General features: G+C 47.1%; 1 protein-coding gene across 2 annotated transcripts; it reads right to left on the reverse strand.

Annotated features, from left to right (window-relative positions):
- Nucleotides 1-9,191: 9,191 nt before the first annotated feature.
- On the reverse strand, nt 9,192-25,440 carry SALL4 (spalt like transcription factor 4). 2 transcript variants are annotated; one of them, XM_065892646.1, is made up of 4 exons: nt 25,311-25,440; nt 14,567-15,586; nt 12,131-12,411; nt 9,192-9,611 (listed from the first exon to the last, which is right to left on the reverse strand). In XM_065892646.1, exons 1-4 carry the CDS (start codon nt 25,438-25,440, stop codon nt 9,192-9,194), a joined length of 1,851 nt encoding a protein of 616 aa, XP_065748718.1. The 2 variants fall into 2 exon arrangements, with proteins under 2 accessions (XP_065748718.1, XP_065748716.1); XM_065892644.1 differs by having other exon boundaries at nt 13,250-15,586.
- Nucleotides 25,441-25,726: the final 286 nt, after the last annotated feature.

Consider the following 25,726-nt stretch of genomic DNA (forward strand, 5'->3'; position numbering starts at 1 on the left):
GGGCCTCTCACCGTTGTGGCCTCTCCCGTTGCGGAGCACAGGCTCCAGACGCACAGGCTCAGCGGCCATGGCTCACGGGCCCAGCCGCTCCGCGGCATGTGGGATCTTCACAACCGGGGCACGAACCCGTGTCCCCTGCATCAGCAGGCGGACTCTCAACCACTGCGCCACCAGGGAGGCCCTGAGCTCTTGCTTGTTTGTTTGTTTGTTTCTGAGCTCTTGTTTTAATCAAGCACCGAAAACACACGTGGAGTCCCACATTTAATCCTCCCAGCCCTGCCAGCTGAGTCTAAATGGTCACACCCATTTCACAGGTGAGGAAACAGAAACTCAGAGCGGCCTGCACAAAGCAACGTGATTAGGAAGGAACACATCTGGGCTCCCAGGCCCGGCCTTTCCTGATCCAGAAGGCAGGAAAATTGCCCTCCAGTGACCAATGGATTCAGTTATCATGACATTTCCAGGTACCTATTAATCCTGATTCCAAATATCTTCGAGCTCCCTCTGCTCCTTGTGGAGCCCACCCGTGGCCACCCTTGTCAGGCTGTGCCCTCATTGTCTAGAATATGCAGTAATAATTGTGGCTCCCTCATCTGAGATCCTGTATCACTTCCACCATCTCCCAACTGTAGAACCAGAGGCAACTTACAAACTGCTGAGGCTCAGTTTCCTCATCTGTAAAATGGGGATAGTACCAGCCTCAGAAGATTGTTGGAAGGGTTAAATGAGCCAATCATGTACATAAAGCAATTCGAAGAGTACATACGCAGAGGGAGAACGTGGGCAGTTCAGGATTGTTGGAAGAATTCAGGGCAATAATAGGAACATGTAAAGCACTTAGTGCAGCGCATGCCACAAGGTCAATTCTCATCAAGGTTAGCTACTACAATTTCTCGTCCTCCTCCTATAATGAATTTTTTTTTTTTCCTAATTAAAGAAAGAACACCACAGTGTTATCAAATGGTGGTCTCTGGACAAAAAGATTCTAGGCAGATATTTGAAATATAATTCGGTCACTAGATTATTTTTTGTAGTAATTAGTACAGAGAGCTCCATATCCCATCCCATACCCACCTTACCTCATATCTACCCCCACCCCAAACCCAGCAGTCTCCCTTATTAACATTTTGCATTACTGTGGTACATCCAAGTGGATCTTAAAATTTTCTTTATGTTTTGTCTATACTTTCTGCTTTTTCTCTAGTGAACAGGTATCACTTTTACAACGTCTTTAAGTAAATACATTTTTAAAAGACCAAAGAGCCCCCTCAATCTCCAAAGGTAATAACATTTTCATATGAAAAGAGAGGCGATTTTTATTGCCTTTGCATTTTCCAAATTTCTTTCAGTGCACTTTTATAATCAATACAGAAAACACTTTAAAAAACTCCCTTCCAGCAAGGCAATCCCTCAGGAAAGGAGGCACTTAAAGGCTTTTATCTCTTCTTGAGAGAGATCCAGATGCTTGCGTGAGATAGCAGAGAGCCTGTGGGGAGAGCAGCAGAGCTGGGGCAGTGATGGCATGAGGATGGGAGGAGGGGCACAGCATCCCTCTTCCGGGTCCAGCCCTGCCTTCTTCTCCCTGTGGTCCTAGGAATGGTCACCTCAGGTCCTGCTTTCTGAGGAGCAGCCCCTTTTGTGGCCCTTGACAGCCATCTCCATCCAAGAGACCCCGGGTACAAGAAGCCACTGACCCCTAGAAAGCTGGAGCAGAAAGATCTTTGACAGGTAAACCAACCTAGTCTAGCCTCTTGTTTCCAGAAATCAGAGAGACTGAGGCCCACAGAGGTCACAGATGTTGGGCCCAGACCATAATCTATCTTGAGACTCAGTCCAGCCCACGCTGAACCCTCATTTTCATGGATCACCAAGCTGGCTGCAGCTGTTTACGGAGTGTTGGTGGTAAGAGGACATGAAGTCAGGGGCACTAATGGGTGAAAGAGAGTCAGGGAAAACAGGAACAATGACTTCATGAAAATGTTTTGGGTAAACTCAGGCTGGGGAGAGAAGTTCTTTTGGTGCCTAGAATCTTCTCTCCGAATGAATTCTCTCTGAATGAATGCATTCATTTAGGTAGTCCCTAAAACAGTTTCTCATCCTCAGCACTACTGACGTCAGGGCTGAATATTTCTTTACTGTGAGAGGCTGTCCTGTGCATTGTAAGATGTAAGCAGCATCCCTCATCTCTATCCACTACATGCCAGGAGCAGCTCACCCCCTTCTCCCTGGTTGTGACCTCGACTGATGTTTTCAGACACTGCAAAATGTCCCTGGAGGGCAAAACTGTCCCTAGTTGAGACCCACTGGGCTAGAATGTGATGTTAAATCATTTCTAAATCTCTAGTAAAACTGTGTCTCTAACACGAATCTGATCTTCCCACTCCCCCTTTTTGGGGAAAGCACTTTGTAAGTGCTTTCCACAAGCACCTATATCTAGCTAGGATTTAGTAACATTACTTTGTTTGTATGGTACCGTTTTTACCTCCAAAAAGACACAGGAAGTTTAGGGAAAACACCCCTGAACAATTCATTCAAGTCATCTTCACCAAGGACCTACAATATTCCAGGCCCTGAGGATACAGTTAAGAGACACACAATCCCTGCTGCCTAGGGCTGGGGTCTCTGCTGGTTCCTAGAGGTAAGAAAAGACTGGTCATCTTCAGCAAGATGACCAGATGACCTATCTAGCACACTCTTCTGGGTTACCTGTGTCTTTCCTTGTCTTTGAGCTCTTTTACAACTCTTCAACTTGCAGAAAACCCAATAGTAACACAAATGATTCTTCTCCATAGAAATGCAAATGAATTTTGTCCAATGGAATGCAGTTGATTCTAGCCCTGTGGATACCGATCATTTTTTACATCTTTATGTAAATTCACTTCAACTTTCCTGATTGCCTGAAATTGGGGAGTTCTTTCCATTCTCCTTTCAATCAGTTGTAAAACTGTTGATACAATCTTAGACACATTCATTTTACATTTGTAGGAGTCCTGATTTTCCCCTTCTAAAATGTTATATTTCAACAGGATAGACAGAAAATAAACAAGCAAACATTTCAGAGAGTGCAAAATGCCATGTGGATAACAGAACAGGCAATGTGAAAGAGATACTGTGCTTTTGTTTATCATTCTTACTTGATAAAAAGTTGGCAACACTAAGCAATTCCCTTCTATTCCAGGCATATCTACAGCACTTACCACCAGAGAAGGTCATTTGTTTCACTGTTTTTAATTTAAGGACCCACAATTATCCCTTCAGGATAAAATAAAACTTCGTATCCTTTGTTCCATACCTTGTCTTTAGAACACTGGTATTTCTTTCAACTTACTTCTTTCCTTAAAACAATAGATTGTTTACAAAGGGTGGGAGGGTGGAAAATGACAGGGGAGGGGAAGAGATGGGAAGAAATACAAGTCATTTGGGATGTTCATTCTTCTCCCAGAAAGGTCACATATTTAGACCTTGAAGTGCAGGGCTTGATGCTTCTTTTAAACACATTAATTAAACACAGGTCTTACCTTAATACCACGATTGCAAAGTCCACTTCTGAGAGGTAAATTTACTTACCCTCATTTTGGCCTAGCTTAGCTAATTCTCCATTTTTCTTTTATTTAGAAATAGTTGGATTAAAAAAAAAATAGTTGGAATTAGTCACAGAAAAGTGATAAGGACCTGGGGGTTTTTGGTGTTTTGTTTTTTTAGGCAAAAGTCTTGAATTTCCATGGATGCCAAGAGCAATAAACCCCTCAACCAAAAGCAGTTGCTTCTTTGAGCACATTACGAGACTTTAATAACTTTGAGAGTTAACTCATTTTCTTTGAAGAGAAATGAGCATTCCTTATTTAAGCACTTAATGATTTTGTTTGGAAACAAGAAAACAAAACTGGGGGAATAGCTAGGACTGAGAATAATTACTCCACAGGAAGTATATGCTTTCTCCAGTGGAAAAAGTGCCCCTTTAAATGATTTACATGGTTACAGAGTCCATAAAATCAGTGGTGCCAAGGAGAGAAGAAAGTAAACGTATGAATTAGCTGCTGTGGTGTTCAGGTCTCATCAAGACAAGGTCGGAGTCACAAGGTTAGCCAAATATAGCTCTTTGATGGATTCAACATAGGCTCCCAATACCAAGAAAGGGCCTGGAACCAGCAAGGTTCTGCCATTTTGTAACTTCCAACCACACAAGTATCCAAATGTCCTGGGGTAATTTGTCAAAAGCGGTGGTGGAGAGGGGGTAAAATGTACAGGTAGGAACCAATGAAATTGTAACTACTGCTGAAATACCATTACTCATGTATCTATATTTGAAGAAGACAAGCAGAAAACCCATCTTAGAAATTACCCCACCAGCCTACTTTTTTTTCACATTTTATTAATCAGAGAATGATGATGTATGTCATTTCACGCATGTCCCATGTGTTATGAGCTGCAAAGAACCACATCACCTTGAACGTAAAGGAGCTGCCCACCGCCTGGGGGCTTCTGATCCATGTGACTTCCTTCCTCAGTCCCAACAGATTGAACCAGGAGACTCCGCCTGATCCAGAGCTGGGACAAATCATACCCAACTAGGTGGGACAGTGTTGATTTTCTGAAGTAAACAGGAAATAGTGATGGCTAACTATTTTACACTTACTATGTCTCAGATTAGATGAGCATAAAAATGCATCACCTCACCATTGTCTTATGAATCCAATATCATCCCCATTTTGCAGACAAGACATCCAAGGCTTCATGTTATCTTGTCTTAGGGCAGGCACCCCGCCCAAGTGTTGAGCTGGGACATCTTGCCCAAATGAAGAGCCAGTGTTCTCACGATGAACCCTTCTTTTCCCCAGATTTGAAATGTACCTGTTTCATCTAACTCCTCGCTAACTTTGTTTCTGGACTTTCTATGTATCCTGACACGTAAGTTTCCTGTTTGGGCTCAGTGATCTGCTGAGTTGTAAACAACCGGAGTTACTTTTGAAACTATTGAAGGGCTTCCTGTAAATGTGCAGATTTTCAACACCTTCCCCGATGTTAGGGTTTAGCTAAACTATCACCTGACTCAGTGGCTCTTGGCAAGTTCTGCCGCCATAAAGGTGCAACTTTTCCACCTGGAGGTGGGCCTCTCCCAAGCTTTCTCCAGGCCCTCTGCAAATGCATGTTCCTCATGCAACGCAACAAATCCTTTCCCAGAACACTTGTCTTTAAGCAGGTTCTGGGCGTGCCAACTGAAAGCAGAGGGCCAGCAGAAAAGGTGGAAGTTCTTTTTTTTCAGCTTTACTGAGATATAACTGACAACGGGAAGTTTATTCTTAAAGTTAAAAGCCTTTTGGGACTCCCTCAAATCATCCATCAATTATCAAAAACTGTGTGAATACACAGAACCCATAGAGGAAGACACAACGCAGGCAGGTCTCAAGTTAAAAGAATACGTTCTATGGCAGCTGTACTGCTCACAACCTATCCTTCTGGCTTCAAAGATTAAGGCCGAGGGCTTCCCTGGTGGCGCAGTGGTTGAGAGTCCGCCTGCTGATGCAGGGGACACGGGTTCGTGCCCCGGTCCGGGAAGATCCCACATGCCGCGGAGCGGCTGGGCCCATGAGCCGTGGCCGCTGAGCCTGCGCGTCCGGAGCCTGTGCTCTGCAACGGGAGAGGCCACAGCAGTGAGAGGCCCGCGTACCGCAAAAAACAAACAAACAAAAAAAAAAGATCAAGGCCGAGAAAACAGCCACACACACACATGCTTATGAAAACAACTGCAAACACACGTGGAAACATTCATAATCTTTGTCCTAGCAATCCCTCAAGGAGGAATTCACCCTGGAGTCAAGTGCAAGAAAAGTTAGACCACAAAGATGATCAAAACCAAAGTCTGGAGGAAACATAATTATTGTCCAGCAATAGCTGATTAAACATTTTTGTATTATTGCAGATATTTAAAAAGGATTAGCCAGAAATGTGCTTTACCTTGGAAAGATGTCTCTAATATGTGAGAGGAGAAAGCATATTTTCCACTTAAGTAAAACAATTCTTATACATTCGAAACTAGAAAGACATAAAACTTAGCTGTAGGGTAGTATCAATTGTGAGAAAGGATGAAAATTCTAAATACTTGGGACCAGGCCATATTAGTTTAGATCAGCAGTCCCCAACCTTTTTGGCACCAGGGACTGGTTTGGTGGAAGACAATTTTTCCACATACATGGGTGGGGGAGGTTCAGGCAGTAATGCGAGGGGTGGGGGAAGGTTCAGGTGGTAATGCGAGGGGTGGGGGAAGGTTCAGGTGGTAATGCGAGGGGTGGGGGAAGGTTCAGGCGGTAACGCGAGGGGTGGGGGAGGTTCAGGCAGTAATGCGAGCGATGGGCAGCGGCCGATGAAGCTTTGCTTGCTCACCTGTCACTCACCTCCTGCCGTGTGGCCCGGTTCCTAACAGGCCGTGGATTGGTACCAGTCCACTGCCCAGGGATGGGGACCCCTGGTTTAGATCCCTCCATTTCAATTATCTAAACGATTGGGTTTATCTCGCTCTCAGTCAACAGAGTGGCTGCTTTACCCTAAATTTAGATGAGTTGAGGTCAAAGAACATCAAACCCCGGGGAGGAGGGCATCCACCTGCAAAGGAAGTTGACACGCAGAGCTCACATCAGGTCAAAGGCAATACGGACACAACTCCTAGACCTTTCCTGGATGTCAAGACTCCTTTCCAGGATGCTGCGGTACCCACATCCATTACATAATGAGCCTGATGCTGTGTCTTGCAAAGACACAACACAGCACAAGAGGGTACTATGCCAGGAGGACATTACCATGGTCCTGCCCTTGTGTCTCTCCTCAAAGAGCACTTTTCCCACCACCCTAAGATTCTTCCCTTGGAATTAAATCCCACCTCCTATGTGATTCTCAGCCCATCCCCTTCTAAGCAGCCAGCCTGTAAGTATGAGATGATTAAAATACTGTCTCTCTGGGAATTCCATGGCGGTCCAGTGGTTAGGGCTCTGCACTCCACTGCAGGGGCCACAGGTTCGATCTCTGGTCAGGAAACTTAAGATCCCGCGTGCAGTGTGGTGGCATGGCCAAAAAAAACAAAAACAAAAACCAGAACCTGTCTCTCTGCCCAGTGATGTGTAACCAGGTATGGATGGGTTGAAATGTGGGATCATCTAGGGCCTGATAAATTTTCCACAGTTACAAGCGAACACGAGCAAAGTTCTCTAGAAGGAGAGGACTCTAATAAAATGCCTTAAAAAAGAAAGATACCAACCAGCCAGTACTTAGTTGTGTGTGCTTGAGTAGTGGGTCAAGCATAGATGTAACCTGATGTACAGCTTCAATTCCAGGACCTAGAGAGACCAAGGGAGCTGGAAACGATTGTCAATTAAGGATTCTCAGGGTTGTTTTTTTTTTAATTTTTTGGCTGTGCTGTGCAGCATGTGGGGTCTTAGTTCCCCCACCAGGGATCAAACCCACATCCCCTGCATTTGAAGCGTGGAGTCTTAACCACTGGACCACCAGGGAAGTCCAGGATTCTCAAGTTTAGAGCAGAAACTACCAGAAAGACTTACATACACACCTGGTGGTGAAAAAAAGAACCATCCAAAATTTATTCTCCAACAGACAGACAGCATCAGCAGGTAAAAACTACAGGGGTTTCTCCGTAGATCATACATTCACAAGGCATTATTAGCTTAACAAGTGAGAAAGCCTCTGGTGTATTTTCTGTAACAATATCCACTTCACAGTGTAAACAGGTACTATTATGTGTTCACTTACAATTCCAGAAGGAAAGGCACAACTTGGCAAAACAAAAAAAATTTTTTTTGGATCCTAAAGTCAGGTGCAATTACCGAGAGACAGACTTGAGAACAGTCACAATCCACTTTTCCACATAGAGGGGCAAAGACTTCACCCAGAAATGTGGGTCTTTCTTTCTCCTTCCTTGTTAAATCCTCAAGAGTAACACTTCATCATCTGTGTAATATCACATATACAAAAGGGGGATTAAGAAAAAAAGAATCACAACATGTTGAACTTCCAGCTGCTCCCACCAATACATCAACTCTTAGGTTTACGACAGGGCCTAGGAACACTTCAGCGGTCATCAAATAAGAAAATAGAGACTATAGCTACAAAAATAACACATGAATGAGGTAGATAAATTAAAGCTTTCACATCCAGGACTTGCCTGTTCCAACTTGGTAGCCTTCATGCAATACTCAGAAAAAGAAAAATCTTCATAATTACTTGGCATACGTCACAATCAAGGAACTTCTGGTACAAATTAGTATAAGAAGTTATTAGTATATAATAAGACATGCCCTTCCTGTGAGTTTGTTTCTTCAAGAACGGACACCCAGCTCTTCAGAGTAGGCACCGGTGAACTAAATTAGGTCACCTGAGATTCCCTGCTCAGGTGCTCACCTCTCCTGGTTTTGGGAAGAAGAAGGGCATCTGGAAAGCATAGGGAGGACACCTTGGCACTCTTGGGGCTCCAACTGAACTGTATTTAAATAAGCAGCAACACACACACCGACTTTCTAAGGACTAAAATCTGTCCACTTGAGGGCATTCTACTTAAGGTTCCAAGGTTGAAAAAAAATTTGGAATTCTACAACCTCGGCTTTAAAAAAAAAAAAGTACATTCAAAAAAGAAAAGAAAAATGGGTGTAGGGTTGGGAGAATACCAAACAGGTCCCTAAACAGACGACAGACCTTGTCCATTTACCCGCATACAGTCACCGCAGAAGTAAGTATACAGTACCCACCCACCCCTCCCCCCACCCCCCAAACAGGCAAAACAGTTGTCTTCTCCATGGTGGTTCAACACCTTCCAACTTGAAACAGGTGACAGTCTTTGGAAACAGTTACTCTAGGTTGTACAAAGGTTTTATGTATATAGTTTGTTGCAAGTAACAAAACTACTTTGCAAGACCCGCTTCTTTCCAAAATTAAAAAAAAAAAAAATACTAGTCTATATTTTAGTATGAATTTTTTTTTTTGATTTTTCTTTTTTGTTTGTTTTTGCAAAGCAGCATGGCAACATGGTGATTGCAGGATGTGCCTGAGGTTGCGGTCACAACTGTAAACATTATTTGCACATCAGGAAGAAAACTGGAGGAGATGGGGTCTTTAAGAAAAACAAACAAAAAAGGGACAGTTCTAGAGAGGTCACTGCACTGCTCCTTCGACGTGCGTTCTCCTGTAGCTTAGCTGACGGCGATCTTGTTTTCCTCCAGGAAGTGAGGGAACTGGTGTTTGGGGACGCTGTCGGCAGCTCCTGGCTTCTCCACCTCGGCACTGATGGCCGACTGGGAGCCATCCATCTTGGAGGTAGCGGTGTTATTCACCACGGAGCTGGCCCCCAGCGACACCGGGAGGGTGGGAATGCCACCACTCTGGATCACAGAGATTTCGTTGGTCTTCATGGCCAGACCACCATTGAGCATGGTGGTGTACTGATTCCACACAACAGGGTCCACGTTCACCGAAGGGGCCAGGATTTCCTTGGGAAATATCTCGGGGACCCTCTTTCCGTCCGTTCCTAATAGAGCCATGGTGTTCTCGATGGCCAGCTTCCTGCCACGGCGTGCCGAGCTATTGTTGGCCCCATGCGTCATATAATGGACCTGTGGGAAGAGGGACAGAAAGGTTTCCACCAAAACAGAGATGGGACTGCATGTGGGCAAACCAAAGTCAAGTCTGCCTATGGGTTTGGTCTATCTAACCTTATATTTTAAAATTAGATGTCATTATTAAAAAAATCCAGATATCGGGCTTCCCTGGTGACGCAGTGGTTAAGAATCCGCCTGTCAATACAGGAGATATGGGTTCCAGTCCTGGTCCGGGAAGATCCCACACGCCACGGAGCAACTAAGCCCATGCACCACAACTACTGAGCCCGCGCTCTGGAGCCCACGTGCCACAACTACCGAAGCCCATGCACCTAGAGTCTGTGCTCCGCCACAAGAGAATCCACCGCAGTGAGAAGCCTGCGCACCGCAACAAAGAGTAGCCCCCGCTCGCCGCAACTAAAGAAAAGCCCTGGTGCAGCGACGAAGACCCAATGCACCCAAAATAAATAAATTTATTTAAAAAAAAAAAAATACAGATACCTATTCTCTTGGGGGAAAAAAAAAATCAGATCATCTGGCAACCATGGATCTACATTCCTGCCTAGAGGCAAGTAAGGGCAACCGAGGTGGGGAATACACACTCCAATTTTCCCCATACCACTGCTCACGTGTACAGTTTTGTCGACACCTACTACACAGCAGCGTTGTTTCAAGTGCTATGGCTACAACTTGTGAACACACAAACTTACAGGTAACAAATGGTACGGAACTTAACACATACAGACACGGAGTACAAGTAAAACGGGAATATCTGTAAGACCAGTAGGTTACATCAATGTCAATATCCTGGTTATTATTTATTCTATAGTTGTGCAAAATTCTATCACTGGGAGAAACTAGCAAAGTGGGTAAGCATCTCTGTATGACTTCTCCCTCTGCATGAATCGACAATTACTTGAATAAAAATTTGAGTTAAAGGGCTTCCCTGGTGGCGCAGTGGTTGAGAGTCCGCCTGCCGACGCAGGGGACACGGGTTCGTGCCCCGGTCCGGGAAGATCCCACATGCCGCGGAGCGGTAGGCCCGTGAGCCATGGCCGCTGAGCCTGCGCGTCCGGAGCCTGTGCTCCGCAACAGGAGAGGCCACAACAGTGAGAGGCCCGCGTACCGCAAAAAAAAAGAAAATTTGAGTTTAAAAAATAATCTTTGAACAAAACAGACCCTGGCCTGATGGAGCTGACATCCTAAATACATAGTGTGTCAACAAGAGTCATCACTGCTGTAGAGAAAAATAAGCCTAGTTGGGAAGGTTACACGAGGCCACGGGGAATGAATGTTATTTCATCTATGGTAGCAGACAAGGCAAGGACTCTTCTCAAGAGGAAAGAGATCCTACCACTTACTGCTGCTTCGACCTGGCCAGCCTCCTATCTGCAATTATGTTCCTGGTCTGGTTTTTGAGCTCTCAAATCCCTTTCTTTATGAAGAAAGAGTTGAAGAACGTGATGGGTCCTGCGTTTCAAGCATTCTCACGTCACTTCACTGATATGCTTAGAAGTCAGCAGTTATCCCAGCGGGCTCAGACGTCACTTGCTCTTCATCACTCCGAGAAATTACTAAGATGTTCCTGGCATCACGTGAAACACTCATACAACTCAATTAATCTCTAAGCGACCCTGAGGTCATTACCATGATCCCCATGCCTGAGAAACCGAGGGACAGGAGCCACCTGCCCAAAGCCACTTACGCAGCAACAGCAGCTCCAAACCTTGCCCAGATTGATTCCAAGGCCCCTGAATAAATTTACGCTTTGTATTTCTGGAAGTTGGGATTACAGGTTAGATTACTTCCATGTTCCTCCCCTGACATTTCTGCCACCTAGACTAAAATATTAAGAGAATATAGTTTTTTTAATAAGTACTTTTAATTTCTAACATGACATGAGGTCTTCTAGGTCAACTTTAAGATGAAGTTTCAACCTTCATTCTCATTACAAAGAATTCAACTAGTCTACTCACTGGGGAGCTAGTTAGAGAAAAGAGGTCCAGAGAAACACGCCTGGAACAAAGTAGAGGCAGGACCATGAGGGAAACCCAGGTTTCCCATCCTGTGTCCTTACACAGGCCACTTTCGATCCTTACATGGGACAGTCTCCCAGGTAATATCTTAGGTGGAACCAACTTATCCTAACAATAGACACACGACATTCTTTGGAAGAACCCAGCTATTCAGTCTCAAAGAAAGGCCGATAAACCTGGAGGCTTTCTTCCTTTAACTCCAGTGGCACTATATCTATGTTTAACTCGTGGTATTTATTTCAACCTAGCAGGCCAGGAAAACAAAAACCAACGTACAGGGTGGTCATCAAGTCTGAAAGCACAGGCAAATCCGTAAAGGATTTATCGACACTACATTACAACACGTGACAAACATCATCTGTGTTTCCAGACTTGAACGATTTCATGCAGGCACTGACAATGAGAATCCCAGCTTCAGAGATGTTGTAATGTGAGAAAGTCTCTTTCTTCTTTTTTCTGTTTTTTCTTTTTTGACTGCACTGCGAGGCTTGAACTCACCTTCAAGTTGCCTTTGGTGGTAAAAGCTCGCCCACAAATGTTACACACGAAAGGCTTCTCCCCGGTGTGAGTCCGCTCGTGAATCTGAAGTGCGCTGGCAGATGAGAAGTTCTTCCCGCACCTTGTGCAGCCGTGCTGCTTGGCCTGTCGTCGGGGCTGGATGGCTAGCAAAGGTGTCACGCCCGGGGACATGGTCGCGGGACCAACGAACGCACCAGGAACTTCAACTTTGACATAGGCTGGCTGGGCTCGGATAAATGTCGGTGGGCCAGTGCTCCGACCTGGTGTGCACAGAAAAAAAAAATCCCAAATTATCATCCTACAGTCATTCATTCTTCAATCCAAAAAGAAAGGAGCTTTGACCGCAACTGCCCCACCGTTTGACAGCCTGCAAATAGCGTTCAGGAAATCGACACCTTGGAAGCAGCTTTCCTTTTACTTGTTTATCTGCACGGAGAGTGACTCCAGCACTTCAGAGAAGGTTACTATTTTGGCTTTAAAGGTATCAGCAACAGTCACAGGCAATGCAATTCCAAGTTCAAATTCCTGCATTCAGTTACTTTTATAAAGTAAGCCCTGACACTATCTTTCTGATTCTACGATGTTGCTATTCCCCCATTTTTGCCATTAATGCCGTCAATAGGCACCCCATTTATGTGGGGTGCTTTTAAAATAGGTTAGATTCTTTTCTCTCCCTCAAGGGTTATTAATTTGTGAACTTTACATAAGGGAGTGAGATTTCAGAATCAAAGAACTATGGCTTATCTCACTGGCCAAAAAGCAATGCCCACTTTCTCAAATACTCTTCTACTGGAGCATTTACTTAGGATTACCCATGTTGCCCTCACAGGGCTCAAACACAAAAATAAAAACCCACCAAAAGTAAGTACGCTGTCCACACCCAGCTTGCAAGAACCGTCGTAAACAAAAGCATGTCTCTACTACGACAGAGGTAGTTATTATTGCCCTCTATCCAGAAGTACCCACAGAAAGGCTAATCGCCCTACAGGGGAGCTATTTCACATATACCACACTCTCCATCTGTCAAGTTCAACCCAGGTTCCTTTTGGATGACTCTGTGCCCAGAATGGACCTAAGTTAAATCCAAAGCTCTATCACCTTCCGTCTCAGTGCGGCTGTTCTCGGAGCTGTCCACTTTGCCACCGGTATCAGGAGACTTGGATTTGACACTCTCCGCTTGGCTATTGGCTGGGGAGACTGCCTGGAAGGACGTGGTCTCCAGGACATCTGGACTTCGGCTCGGATACTCCTGGTCCCCCATCACTGAGGAGGAAGAGTCGTTGGTCAAGCCATCACTCTCCACGGAACCATTTTCTCGGCTGCTCTGTCGCTGCAGGACAAGACCAGTGAGACCCATCTTCCCTGGGGCATCTAGGGAAGCCACCGAGGCCAGCCCTAGAGTAGGTGATGCCGAGTGGATGCTGGGAAGGGGCATGGGGACCTTCGAGGAGCTGCCAGGGGCCTCCTGGGAGCAGACTTCATCTACATCGATGCTCTCGACATCATCAGGACAGACAACGCTCGTACTGCCATTTTCACTGACCGCCATTGGCTCGGGACCCGTAAAGTCACAGGGATTCTCCGGCAGAGGCGCGTTGGGAATCTGGCCGCCCATGTGCATCCGGATGTGCTGCTGCAACATGACCGCGTTGGTAAACTTCTTCTGGCAGATGGGGCACGAATGCTGCGTCTTTATGGACGTGTTGGTCCGGTGCACCCCGAGGTGCGTCTTCAGGTTGCCTTTGGTGGAGAAGGCTCGACCACAGATCCTACACTGGAACGGCCTCTCCCCGGTGTGGGTGCGGTAATGCATCTTGAGGGAACTTTGGCAGCTTAAGACACGGTGGCATATGAGACATTCGTTGGGGTCGGTGGTGGCCTTGTCGATGTTCTCCACCAGCTGCTGCAATTTCAGGGTCTCTGACCCCGGCTCGGGTGTCCCACTCCCTTGGAAGCCACCAACCCTCGGGGAGTTATGGTTGGGCCCCACCCCAGGTAGGATGGATCCATCCTCACTTTCCGGAGAAGGCCCGGGCTGCAGGTCGTTGGGCAATGGGCCACCCATGAGGTCCTTGGAGTTAGTCCCCGAAGAGAGATTCTGAGATAGCCCTACATTGGGGGTCCCCGTCGCAAGGACGGGTTTGCTGTCTAAGGAGAGCCCGGGTTCATCTACGGGGACAGGGCCAGAGAGCACGTAGGGAAGGCCACTGCCCGCCGCCATCTTGTCGTGGAACTCGGCAAACAGCTGCGGGTTTGCCTTCACCTGGGGATGTCGATGAAAGTGCACCTTGAGGTTGCCCTTGGTGGTGAAGCGGTGGCCGCAGACAGAGCACACGAAGGGTCTCTCTCCGGTGTGGGAGCGGAGGTGGATCTGCAAGGAGCTATCAGTCCCAAAAACCTTGCTACAGTACTTACACTTGTGCTTGTAGAGGACCTCGTCCTTGGGTTTGACATCTACCGGGGAGACACTCGGTGGCTTCCCTTTCCCTTTCTTGGACGGGTCTAACGCCACCGCGGAGAAGGGGCTCTGGAAGAGCACAGAGCCTGGGGCCTGAGGTAACAACGCCCCCGGGAGACGCGACAGGACGTTGGGGAGCACCCGGGTCCCATCTGGCTTCAGGGCGAAGGGCGTCAGCCCTGGGGACACGGAGCTGGCAGCAGAAGGGATGCTGGTGTGAGGTAGCTTGGCTGGCTTCAAGGTGTCCAGGGGCAAAGCCGGGCTCCCCGCCTTCTGGCTGAGCAGAGCCACAGCCGCCGAAACCTGCTGGGACACGTGGCCGCCCAGCGTCTTCAGGGAGTCAGCTCCGGCCACGCCGGTGGAGTGGAGGGCGTGGGAGGCCCACAGGTTCACCTGCACGCGGATCTGCTCCGTGAGCTGGATTTGCTGGAGCTGCTGCTGCTGCAGACACAGGATCTGCTCGAGGACCCAGGGGATGCTGCTGGCGCCGGGCAGCGGGGCGGGGGGCGCGTCTGCGCCCCGCTGGTTCACGGCCGCCTTGGTGCCCCGTAGTGCTTGAAACGTGACGTTGGTGTTGGCCACTTTGCCTTTGGGTAAATAGCTTATGTCCTGGGGTGTGGGTGGCAGGGCGGCCTCCGTCTTTAAGTACACGATGGACTCTGCCCCCGGCTTCTCCCTCGTGTCCCCTGAGCTGCCACCGTCCTCTCTGTGACCGTCCTTCCTGCTTGGGCTGCGTGGCTGGTGGCTCAGCACAACCCCGGAGAAGTCTTCTGAAGGCACCGGCCCCTCGCTGTCGTTCATGATGAGGACAGGTGGATTTTTAGTGCAATTCTTCTTATGGTCTAAGAACTCCGAGAAACTGAAGAACTCGGCACAGCATTTCTCACAGATGTGAGTCTCCTCCCGCCGAGGCCTCTTTATCCCTGCTCCGTCCACGTTCACGTCATCGCCACTCCCTGGGGGGTTCATTGGAGTACCTGTGACAAGAGAGAAAAAGCTAAGAACTCCACCCAAGAAAGGATGTGGAGTGACTTCTTGGGAAAAACCACAGCTCACAGTCCAGAGGTCTTCGTGATCTGTGTCCCAACACGCACAAAACTGTGTAAGGGAACAAGGCATCCAAAGAGTCTCAAGTGAACCAATCACTTAGGTAGTGGGGGTCAAATCATAACCCCCCAAAATGTCCAATCCTAACCCCTGCACCTGTGCAAGCGACCTTCTTTGGGGCAGGGGGGGAAATCTTTGCAATTGTAATTAGGGTGGGTCCGAAGCCCAGTATCTGGTGTCCTTAAGGAGAAAAGAAAGGGACATGAGACAGAATAAGGCCATGTGAAGCCAACGCGGGAGTTACGTGGCTTTTATAAGCCAAGGACGGCTGGAAGCCAACAAAAGGTAGGGAGGAGGCCTGGTACAGACTCACCCTCAGAGGCTCCAAAAGGAACCCTGCAACTCCTAAATTTCAGCTGTCCACCCTCCAGAACTGTGAGAATAAATCTGTCTTAAACCGTCTAGTCTGTGCCAACTTATTAAGGCAGCCCTGGGAAACGCATACAATTCATTAAAATAATCCCCTTGGAGCTCTGGCCCTCACCCAGCTGAGAGCTGGCTTGAAAGGCAAATGGATCTCATGCCACCATAAAATGATGTTGGAAACCTGCTCAATTCATGGCCGCTCATCTCCATCCTGGGCCCATCGAAGGTGAAATTGCAGTAAGTCACTCATTCAGACAATGTGGTAAGTGTACCTTCCCACCAGGGACAATGAAAGGTTAAAGGTGCTAAAAATTAATAAGAAAAAACACACTGAAAAAAAAGGAAAGATTGCATGTCCAAGAAAAAAAACTTCACTGACCTTCCTGATTACGAAAAACCTACAGAAATGCCTTAACAGGACATTAAAGGATTAATAAGCCATTAAACAAAGAAAGAAGCCCAAGAAAGGAAGGAAGGGATGGGAATGATGGATTTTATTCCTCACCTTCCGTTTGCAACTTCTACTCTGTTACACAAAAGTCAACCAACCGTCCTATTCTGGGTAGTTCTATTCCTGAAAATGAGTGGTCCCTGGACTTCTTTTGCAGTTGGGTCCTGTTTCCTTCACAGTGACTGCCAGTCTGCACGTCACAATGCCTGTCGGGGGACTGTGCTTTTTAGCCAGATGCCTGAGTCCTGGCAGGTGGAGAACCTCTAAGCTACTTTATTTTTCTCATTTCCTGCCTCACCTATTATATGTACACCTTACCACTGAGAAGTCATATAGGCACACCTCAGACCCAGCAACTCCAGGTGCGCAGATCCAAACCACAGACGTTTGCACACGTATACAAAGATCCATGGAGAGGACTTCCCTGGTGGCGCAGTGGTTAAGAATCCACCTGCCAGCACCGGGGACGCGGGCCGGGAAGATCCCACATGCTGCAGAGCAACGAAGCCCGTGCGCCACAACTACTGAAGGCTGCACTCCACAACAAGAGAAGCCACCACAACGAGTAGCCCCCGCTCGCCGCAACTAGAGAAAGCCTGCGTGCGGCAACAAAGACCCAACACAGCCAAATATAAATAAACTTATTTTTTAAAAAAAATCCATGGAGGAAGAGGGATATTTTTCACAGAAATGTTTAGAGCCACAAAAGAGGGGGGAAAAAAATAAAGGTAAATTTTGGTTTACCCACAGTACAAAAACGACGCAGAATTTCCGTACATCCTGACATGGAGACAGAAGTTAGGTGGAAGTAGGTTACAGAATAGTTTGTAAGGTGTGACCATTTTTGTTTAAAACAAATCCGATTTGAAATGTACAAATGCATGGGGGTAAGGCCAGGCAGTATCCACTTATCTTTTAAATAAAATGATCACTTTGTAAAGCCAACTAACCCATTTTGCCTCAATTCCTTGGGTGATTACGTTTCCCAACAGCATGGGTTTTTGACTGAGGAGTCAGTCAACAATTTGGGGAGGGGCTGATCTTGCAACAAAGTGTATTTCTCTTGAGAAAGATCTATACTTTCCATCAGATTTTCAAACACTGGTTCTTTTACATTTCCATAGCACGGCCTTAATAAATTGACTTAATTTTTCCTAATTTCAGACTAAATAATCATCAGAAGTTCTGCAAGGTGTATGCGGGTCGGGGGTGAGCCAAGAGAAAGCAAACAGGTCAGGATCAATCCATGGAAAACAGGTTTGATGTGGTGGGCTTACCCCTCGGGATTTCTACTGAATGTGTAAAATCATGACAACCACGTAAGTTAGATGCCTGTGTTAAGTGACGTGATTAATTTCACAAATGTTTGCTGAGTGCTGACCGTGAGCCTGGCGCCATCCTATGACCTGAAAGTGCAGATCCTGTACGTAGTCAGTTAACATCAGTTTCTCCACCTTTTCTATTTCGGCGGCTTATCTGGTTACCTGGGCAACTAGGGCTGCCTGAACACAATAAGCCTTGTACCAGTCATTTAAAGCCTCACTCATTTAACAATACTTCTCGCCTCCTACTGAGTACAAGGCAGGGGCTAGGGGGGTGATAAAATGATGAGCAGCCTAATAGCCTCCTGTAGTCCAGACTAGAACCTCCAGGCGCCCTGGGCTCCATACTATACCCATCCAACCCTATTTAACATCAGCCCCATTTACAGATGAGGAAAACAGACTTGGATGTAATGTGCCTTATACCCAAGGCAACACAACGAAAAATCTAGTCATAGGTAACTTTTGAGCACTATGTACCAGGTGTAATTTACATGTTATTAACAACTCTTGAGCTAGAGACTATCATATTTAACAGAGGGGGAAACTGAGGCACAGAGGACATTAACTTCCCCAAGGTAGGGCATGTGGTAAACTGCGGAGCCAACATTAAAACCAAGGCACGCAGGACCCAGACTGTCCCTTTGAACTCTTCCTTGATACCCTTCCTCCTAAGCATATGTTTCTTCTGTTGAGACTGGCAACTATCTTTCCTCTCACAGAAACCCCAGGAGGAACAGGAAAGCTTGAGGGGTCAGGTTTGGGGGTGTGGGGAGGTTAACTTAGGACATAATACACCCCTACTACTTCCATGTGGAGTGTAGCAGGTAGGTACCTCCTTCCTTCCGGCTCCACAACTGCTCCAAAGCAATAGAATTTCCAAGAATCAAGTTAAATACATTCACCAATTCCCAGAATCCTTAAGATAGTACCTATTGGTACACCTTCCCAAGACTTCTAATGCGGTGTTTGCTGGGGTGTGTTGTTAAACCGGCACAATCTTTCTGGAAGTGCAATTCTGGCAATTATGTGTCAAGAACTTCAGAAGTAGAACTTAAAGAGCTTCTCTTGGGAGGGAAATACACCAGTAGGCTGGTGCCTATAAATACATACAACTTCTTCAGAGCACAGTCCACCAACATCATCATTTTTGTGTAATTCTCCTTCCACCCAGCAATTCCCTTGTTAGGAGTTTACTTTCTGTGATACCAGGATACAGGTTTCATAGTAACAAACAACCTAAACGAAAAAGGATGCACTCTGGTCCATCAGTACGGTTCTGATTGAATAAATCAGGGTACGCGAAAATGATGACTACTTTGTAGCCTTCAAAAATAAAGTAGATCTTTATTATATATGCTTGATCTGTAAGACAACCGCCCAAGACTGATTTCAAGAGGAAAAAAAGTGTAGAGAACAGGATGTATAGATCCTTTTTGTGTCTGGGGATAAAGATATAAGTATGTACGTGGGAAACTTTTGAAATAATAGATGCTGTGGCTGGTCCCTGCCTCTTGGAGCACAGGCCTGGGGTAGAAGAGAAACTTTAAAATGTATACACTTTTGGGACTTGCCTGGCGGTGCAGTGGTTAAGACTCCACACTTCCAAAGCAGGGGACGCAGGTTCGATCCCTGGTCAGGGAGGCACATGCCGTGCAGTGTGACCACAGAAAAAAAATAAATAAATGTATACACTTCTGTACTTTGGCTTCTTTTTAATTAGCAATGTTACACCCCTTTTCTCAGCCATTCTACTTCTGGAAATCTCTAACAAAGCTCATGTACAAATGCTTGTTAAGGGCCAAAGCAAAACTACTACCATCCTCCACAAACTGCAACAAAGTACTCACTTCAGACTCCTACACCTTAACTCACTTATCTTCGTAGCCAGGTAAACAAGCATCTTTGTTCCCAATTCGCAAACATGGAAACTAAGGCTCAGAAATAAGTGCCTCAAGGTGCCGTGCTGGTAAAACACAAGGGCAGGGATTATAGCCTTAAATACTATTGAAGAAGAGAACTGAAGCTAGTGGCCCGATTTATAATTGTTTCTTCTAGAGCAGTTTCTTGAACTTTTTTTCATTTTACCCCTCTAGGAAGGGTTTTAAAGCTTTTTCTTCCTAACCACCGCCCCCCCCCCCCGCCAAATTTTAATACCACCAATATACTATATTATCTGTTTATGCACTATGGTCCTTTGGAAGGCCACAAACCTTAACTGTAACATCAATAAACATTTTTGGCCCCCCCCCAAAAAAACCAATTTTCACCCCCTTGGGGACAATATTCCCTTACTGACAATGCAGATTTTAAAGGAGATAACTCTTTAAACTGGGGCTGATGAAATTAGACAGGAAAAAAAAGATGGCAACCTTATTTTCACTCAGCTGAATTAAAACTTAACACTTCTTTCAATTATGAGCGTGGGGAACATACCTCAGCGGTATTTGCAGAACCCATGCCTATGTCATCAACAGAAAGCAGGTATTTTCCTGTGATGTCAATGCGGTTGCATTACTGGAAATTCTGGTTACCTGACTGACTGCTAGATCTCCTTTATTGTGTTCATAAAGAAGCACATGTTACTTTTACTAAGTGTTATCTCAATGCAATTTATTTCCTTGGTATTTCTATGTATCTTATTGTATGCATTTAAATACATTCTGATGAGAAGGGGTGAATGTGGCACAAAAAAGGTTAAGCTCCCTGCCCTAGAAGGATCCAACAGTTCCCAAGAGTGATTTACAGCTTGAATACCAGCTTGCCTGCACTGTATACACAGGCTTGCCTCTTCTGTAGCCTCCAAGCAGTACCGGCAACATCCCACTTGAGTCTTCAAACAGCAGGAGCTCTGTTTGCTGGTGCAGTAAAAAGTACTTCGACATTCAGACCACCACTGGCAAATACTGAAAGCGTATTTGCCAAAGAGTAAGACGACTCTGTTATGAACAATTGCTGGGTATGCTTAAGTTAACCCTTCCCAAAAGGAAAAAGCAAAGTTCAGAGGGATTACACAGCAACTAGATCTTCCATCCTTCTACCCCACCCCCACTCCGAATTTTAGGAATGTTATCTCTCAGCATCTAGTTATCCAATAAGTTGGAAGAATGCAGTAAACCCAGCAGGGGGCTTAGATTCAATCACTGCCAAATGGATAGAAAATACTCTTACTATTGTATAGGAAGAAAGCTCATCTGCCAGAGGCCAATCAAATTCTGGAGCCGGTGAAAATGCTTAAGACACAAACCTGTGTATCTCAAGGAAAGCATTATGCCTCAAGCTTATCTCCCCCCCCATTCCTATATTAAAAGAACGACAATGAGCATATTATCTAGAGTACATAAACATCTTCTACCCCACCCCCACCGGCAGGATAACTGCTTACCAAAAACACAAAAGGAAATTGAGATGTCCTTAAATACCGAACCAGTTCAAAGAAACTGGTTTACCAGTTTAATTTTACATCTGAATTCAGCAATCCTGGGAAACACTTTAAGGAACAAGCCCTTAACTCAATTTGTAGGTGGCAAATTAGAGCAGTAATTAACTTTCTATTTAATTAAGGTACAAAAAAAATTTGTTCCAAATGGTCTTGGATCAAAATTCAAGTCTGCTGAAAAGGAAGAAGTAAAAGAATCAAAGTCTCTTTGTGCTATAAGGTGTGCGAGCTCTGCTATTTACGCTGTAGAGATACGTCCCATATTGCCTCAACTGGAGCTCATCTTTTAAGCAATTTGTAAACTCCATGAAGGCAGGAGCTTTTGCTGCCTCCTTCCCCAGATCCCCCTAGAACAAAGCCTTTCATAGACTTGAAATCTAGAAAAAAAAAAAATAGATGGCAACGATCAGAGATGCAGTTCTTACATGGATTTAGAGCTTTAAAAATTTTTTAGATGCTTTTTTAAACAATCAAAAGCACAATAGGTTAAGGATGATGAAAAAGGGAATATCTTGAACTCTTACCATCATTTTTTCCAGGGCAGTAAAGCCCAGAGCACCAAATGCAAACTCTGCTTTATTTTCGACTTGCTTCCCAGGACCTCTTATTCTAAAGCCTGCAGAGGCACATCTCAAAAATTAAAAGAGAGGAGGAGAGATAACACTCAACCAGCTGAACACTCACCATAGCTCCCTCATCTGATAGAAAATCCCATCCCATAACCAACTCTTCTAAAACCACGATAAACACAGCTTCTTGGATTTAGAGCAAGGCTCAAATCAAACAGGACAAGGCAACCCTGGGCAAGCCACTGCAACCAGGAGTTAAAGTTTACTCTAAAATGAGTAAAAATGAGGATTACAGATAATGTCGTTGAGGTCCCCAGCCTGGTGTCTGGCACACAGTAGGCTACAGATAAAACTGCAGAATTATCTCAACTTGGCAGTTCAGTGCCATCTTGGCACAATAAAAAATAAAACATTGTTATTTTGAACAAAATTAATTACTGATCACGTTTCCAGCACACAGTGGGTCTTGTATAGTGGAAACTATCTAAATAAACAGCATGCTTCATCTCCATGGTACACAGGAAGAACCCAAAAGCTCAGAAATCAAGGTTACACAGCTGAAAGTCATACAACCAGATTGGAATGCACACCTCACTCTAAAATCTTACCAAAACCTAACTTCATTTAAAAAGAGGAAGCATTAACTCTATCCCTCCCTCCCAAGATGGCTCCCCAACTCCCCACCGTGAGGAAGGCTGCAGAGGCTTGAAGGACCAACTAGCATTGACTTGTGCAATTTCTTTTTGACGGAACAAAAGCGGTGTGGGCAAGTTGTAGCCCCTTTCAGAAACTCAGATGGAAACACAGAAAGTCAGCCTGCAACATTAACTAACGCTTCGATCAACAAGATTTCCCTCTCCCTCTATTAAAATATAAGCTCCCAAGTGCCCTATTCTCAGAATCCTTACCGCCAATGTAGGTCATTTCAGTTTAGAAACTGGGGCTAGGCAGTTATTTGAAATTTGGGAATCTTAATCGTTGATGGCTGTAATCCAGTTTAGCACAAAGGGCATTTGAAACTCTTTTGAGAAAATGCTAATTTTCCTGTATGTAGCCTGAGTCCCCTGACCACCTGCAGATTTTCTGATCTAATTTTTTGCCGTACTTCATTTTCCTCCCTCAAAAAGTACATTCTTTATAAGTGGGTCTCAAATTGGCTTTGCAAAATAAGACCAGTCTAAACTGGATTTTTAAAATGATACATGCAGGCCGCTCAAATACAAAATGCATCAGTTAAAATGTACTACTTGGGAAAACTACCTTCTGTCCCATCGTGGCAACTGGGGGACTCTGCAAACACATTCGAGGATCGAAGAATTCTTTCCAAGAATTCCAAAGACTTGGCAAAGAAAACCCGGTACTGCCAGGGATAGCTCAAGCAACGGACTGGAGTCCCTAGCCTAGCCCAGCCCAGCGCTCTCCATCCCCCTGCCCCAGCCTGTCCCACCCATCAGGTGTGAGCCGGTACCTGCGAAGGGACCCGCCTCTCAGCAAAGGGCGAGGTTCCAGGCTGGGCCTCCAGGGGGCGCCCGCGCGCAGCTCGGCCGTCCACTCCAACCCAAGCGATCAATAGCAACTCCCCCTCCCAAATCGTGGAGGGAGCGCACAGCCAGGCCCGCGATCCTAACCAGCTCGGGTTAACTGATTGCAAACTCCAGCTAGCGTTAATTTAAGAAGCTCCCCCTAAGGTGCCAAACACCACCAAAAGCCCCACTTCAGCGCGCCCACCCAAAATGAAGCGGGTAGGGGGAAGGGGAGGTCAGAGCAGGACCAGGGGAGGGGTCAGAGCCAGGAGCTCGCCCCTCCTCTCGGGAGGAAGCGGGCGGGCAGAGGCTTAACCCTTTTGTTCCAGGTGGGCCAGGCAACGAAGCCTCTCCATTCTCCCCCGCACTCCCCCTCCCAAGGCACAAAGAGAGTCCACCCTCCTCCGACCTTGGGTGCACGCAGCCCTGACCATCGGACGCCCGAAAACGCACAGCCGCCCCCTCGGTCAAGCAGATCTCTTTAATTTGCCCTGGAAAAATTTTATTTGAGGGGAAATAGGGATTTACATTATATTATAAATTTAGGAAATTTACCACATTCCCTCCCCGAAATAAAAGGTACGGTAACCAAAACGTAGCAACCGTTTTCCCATCGGAGTTGTAGCTCGGAGTCGGGTTGCCGCGCACACCCCCATCACGGGCTGGGAAATTAGAAAGCAGGCGGCGAGAGGAGAGAAGCCACCAACAAGGCCCAAGAGGACGTTAAAAACGCCCCCTCCCCCCACGCGTACGCGAAAAACTTATCAGGCGACAATTTGGCGGGCCAGGACGGAGGGGAGATAGTGGGAAATCGACTGGCTCCTAAAGCCCCCTGGGTTACATGATTAGGAAGAGAGGAGTTTGCTTGGCCGCTCCCTACCGGGCTGGGGGTCCAGAACTCCTCCAGACCCTCAAGACGCGCAGCGCGGAAGCGTGGGCCGGGTCAGCCCCCGGAGCTCGCCCTGGCCACGACCGCCCAGTCCTGGCCCGACCTCTCCCCTCTGGCCCCCGGGGCGCGCGTTTGGAAAGCCGGGCGCCCTAGAAAGGGCACGCAAAACGCCAGGCCGGTGCACCCCAGCGGGGCTGCTGTGCGCCCGCGACCCCCGCCCCTGGGGGCCCACACCCCTCCCGCCGGCCGCGGTTTATTTTTAGGAAGTCGGAAATCAAAGATGGCTGGAGGTCAGGCCCCGTAAGGTTAGGGCGAAGATCGGCAGGCGGCGTAGCCCCGGGAGAAAAGAGGAAAACCAAAAAAGAAATTTTTTTAAAAAAGGAAAATACTGTGCTCTTCTCCTCCACCTCTTCGGGCCCTCCAATCCCCTCCGCAGCGCTGGTGGCCCGCACCCCAGCTCCTGGGGGTGGGGAGAGGTCGCGACCCCTCCCCCCTCTTGGCCCGGGAGGGGCGCGTGCAACAGATCGTGCTCCCCCGGGAGGTCTTCCTAGGGTGCGCCCCTTCCCCAGCCTCCTACAAAGACCCTAACGGGTGAGGGAAAGAGTGGGGACCCCCGGGGTCTTTCTTTTAAAAAGCAGCGCCAGGGAGGGAGGAGGGGAGCCTAAGTTACAAGTGGGGGGGAGGCTACCAGTGAGGGGAGTGGAACCAATTACGAGAGGGGCAGAGGACAAGGAGAAGGGAACCTTTCAGGAATGAGGGACACAGGAGAGGCTGGGGGTCAATTTCACAATAAGAGCGAGACCCGGGGGTGAAACTTACACAAGAGGGGAGAAGCGATTAAAGGGGAGAAGTGTAAAATTAACGAGGGTGGGGGTGGGGAATGAGGCTGCCGCTCTCCTCTGGAACTGAGCCCCCAGATCTCGGTTCCCCAGTCTGCGGTGGAAGCCGTTGGGTCCCCGAAGTCCGCGCCTTCGAGGGTCCCGCGAACGTCCCGGAAACTGCCCGCCCGGGGCGTGCGCCCCCAGCCCCACTCACCCGGCTCCCCCGCCGCCGGCGCCGCTGCGGCCGCATCTGCAAACTCCGGGGCCGGCTGCTGCGGCTGCTGCTCGCCCTGGTCCTCCTCCGAGTTGATGTGTTGGGGTTTCGCCTGCTTGCGCCTCGACATGGTGCGAGCATCGGGGCGCCTGGAGAGCCGCGGTTATTTGCCCACTCCGCCACAAATTCCTGGAGTTCGGAAATTTACCCCCCTTCGGCCGGAACGCGCATGTCCCAGTAATTATTATTATCAATAATGCATTGCGATTTATCATGAGCCCTGACAGCTGATTGGCCTGGGTCCAAGACCTCAGAGATCATTTAAATAAGACCTCATTGATCAGGGAGGGGCGAGGCATTCTGGGCTTTGTAGTCCGGCCCTACAAGCGACAAAGGCGTGTTCATCGGGGGAGAGC

This window comes from Phocoena phocoena, chromosome 15 (assembly GCF_963924675.1).
Source record: "Phocoena phocoena chromosome 15, mPhoPho1.1, whole genome shotgun sequence".
NCBI classification, from domain to species: Eukaryota; Metazoa; Chordata; class Mammalia; order Artiodactyla; family Phocoenidae; genus Phocoena; species Phocoena phocoena.

Excerpts from the sequence above, each read along its gene's own strand:
- SALL4 (XM_065892644.1), bottom strand. The coding sequence starts at position 25,440 with ATGTCGAGGCGCAAGCAGGCGAAACCCCAACACATCAACTCGGAGGAG. Across the intron at positions 12,412-13,249 it reads CAGCCGCACTGAGACGGAAG|GTCGGAGCACTGGCCCACCG; the intron begins GTGATAGAGCTT and ends TGTGCACACCAG. Across the intron at positions 9,612-12,130 it reads CCACCAAAGGCAACTTGAAG|GTCCATTATATGACGCATGG; the intron begins GTGAGTTCAAGC and ends CTCTTCCCACAG.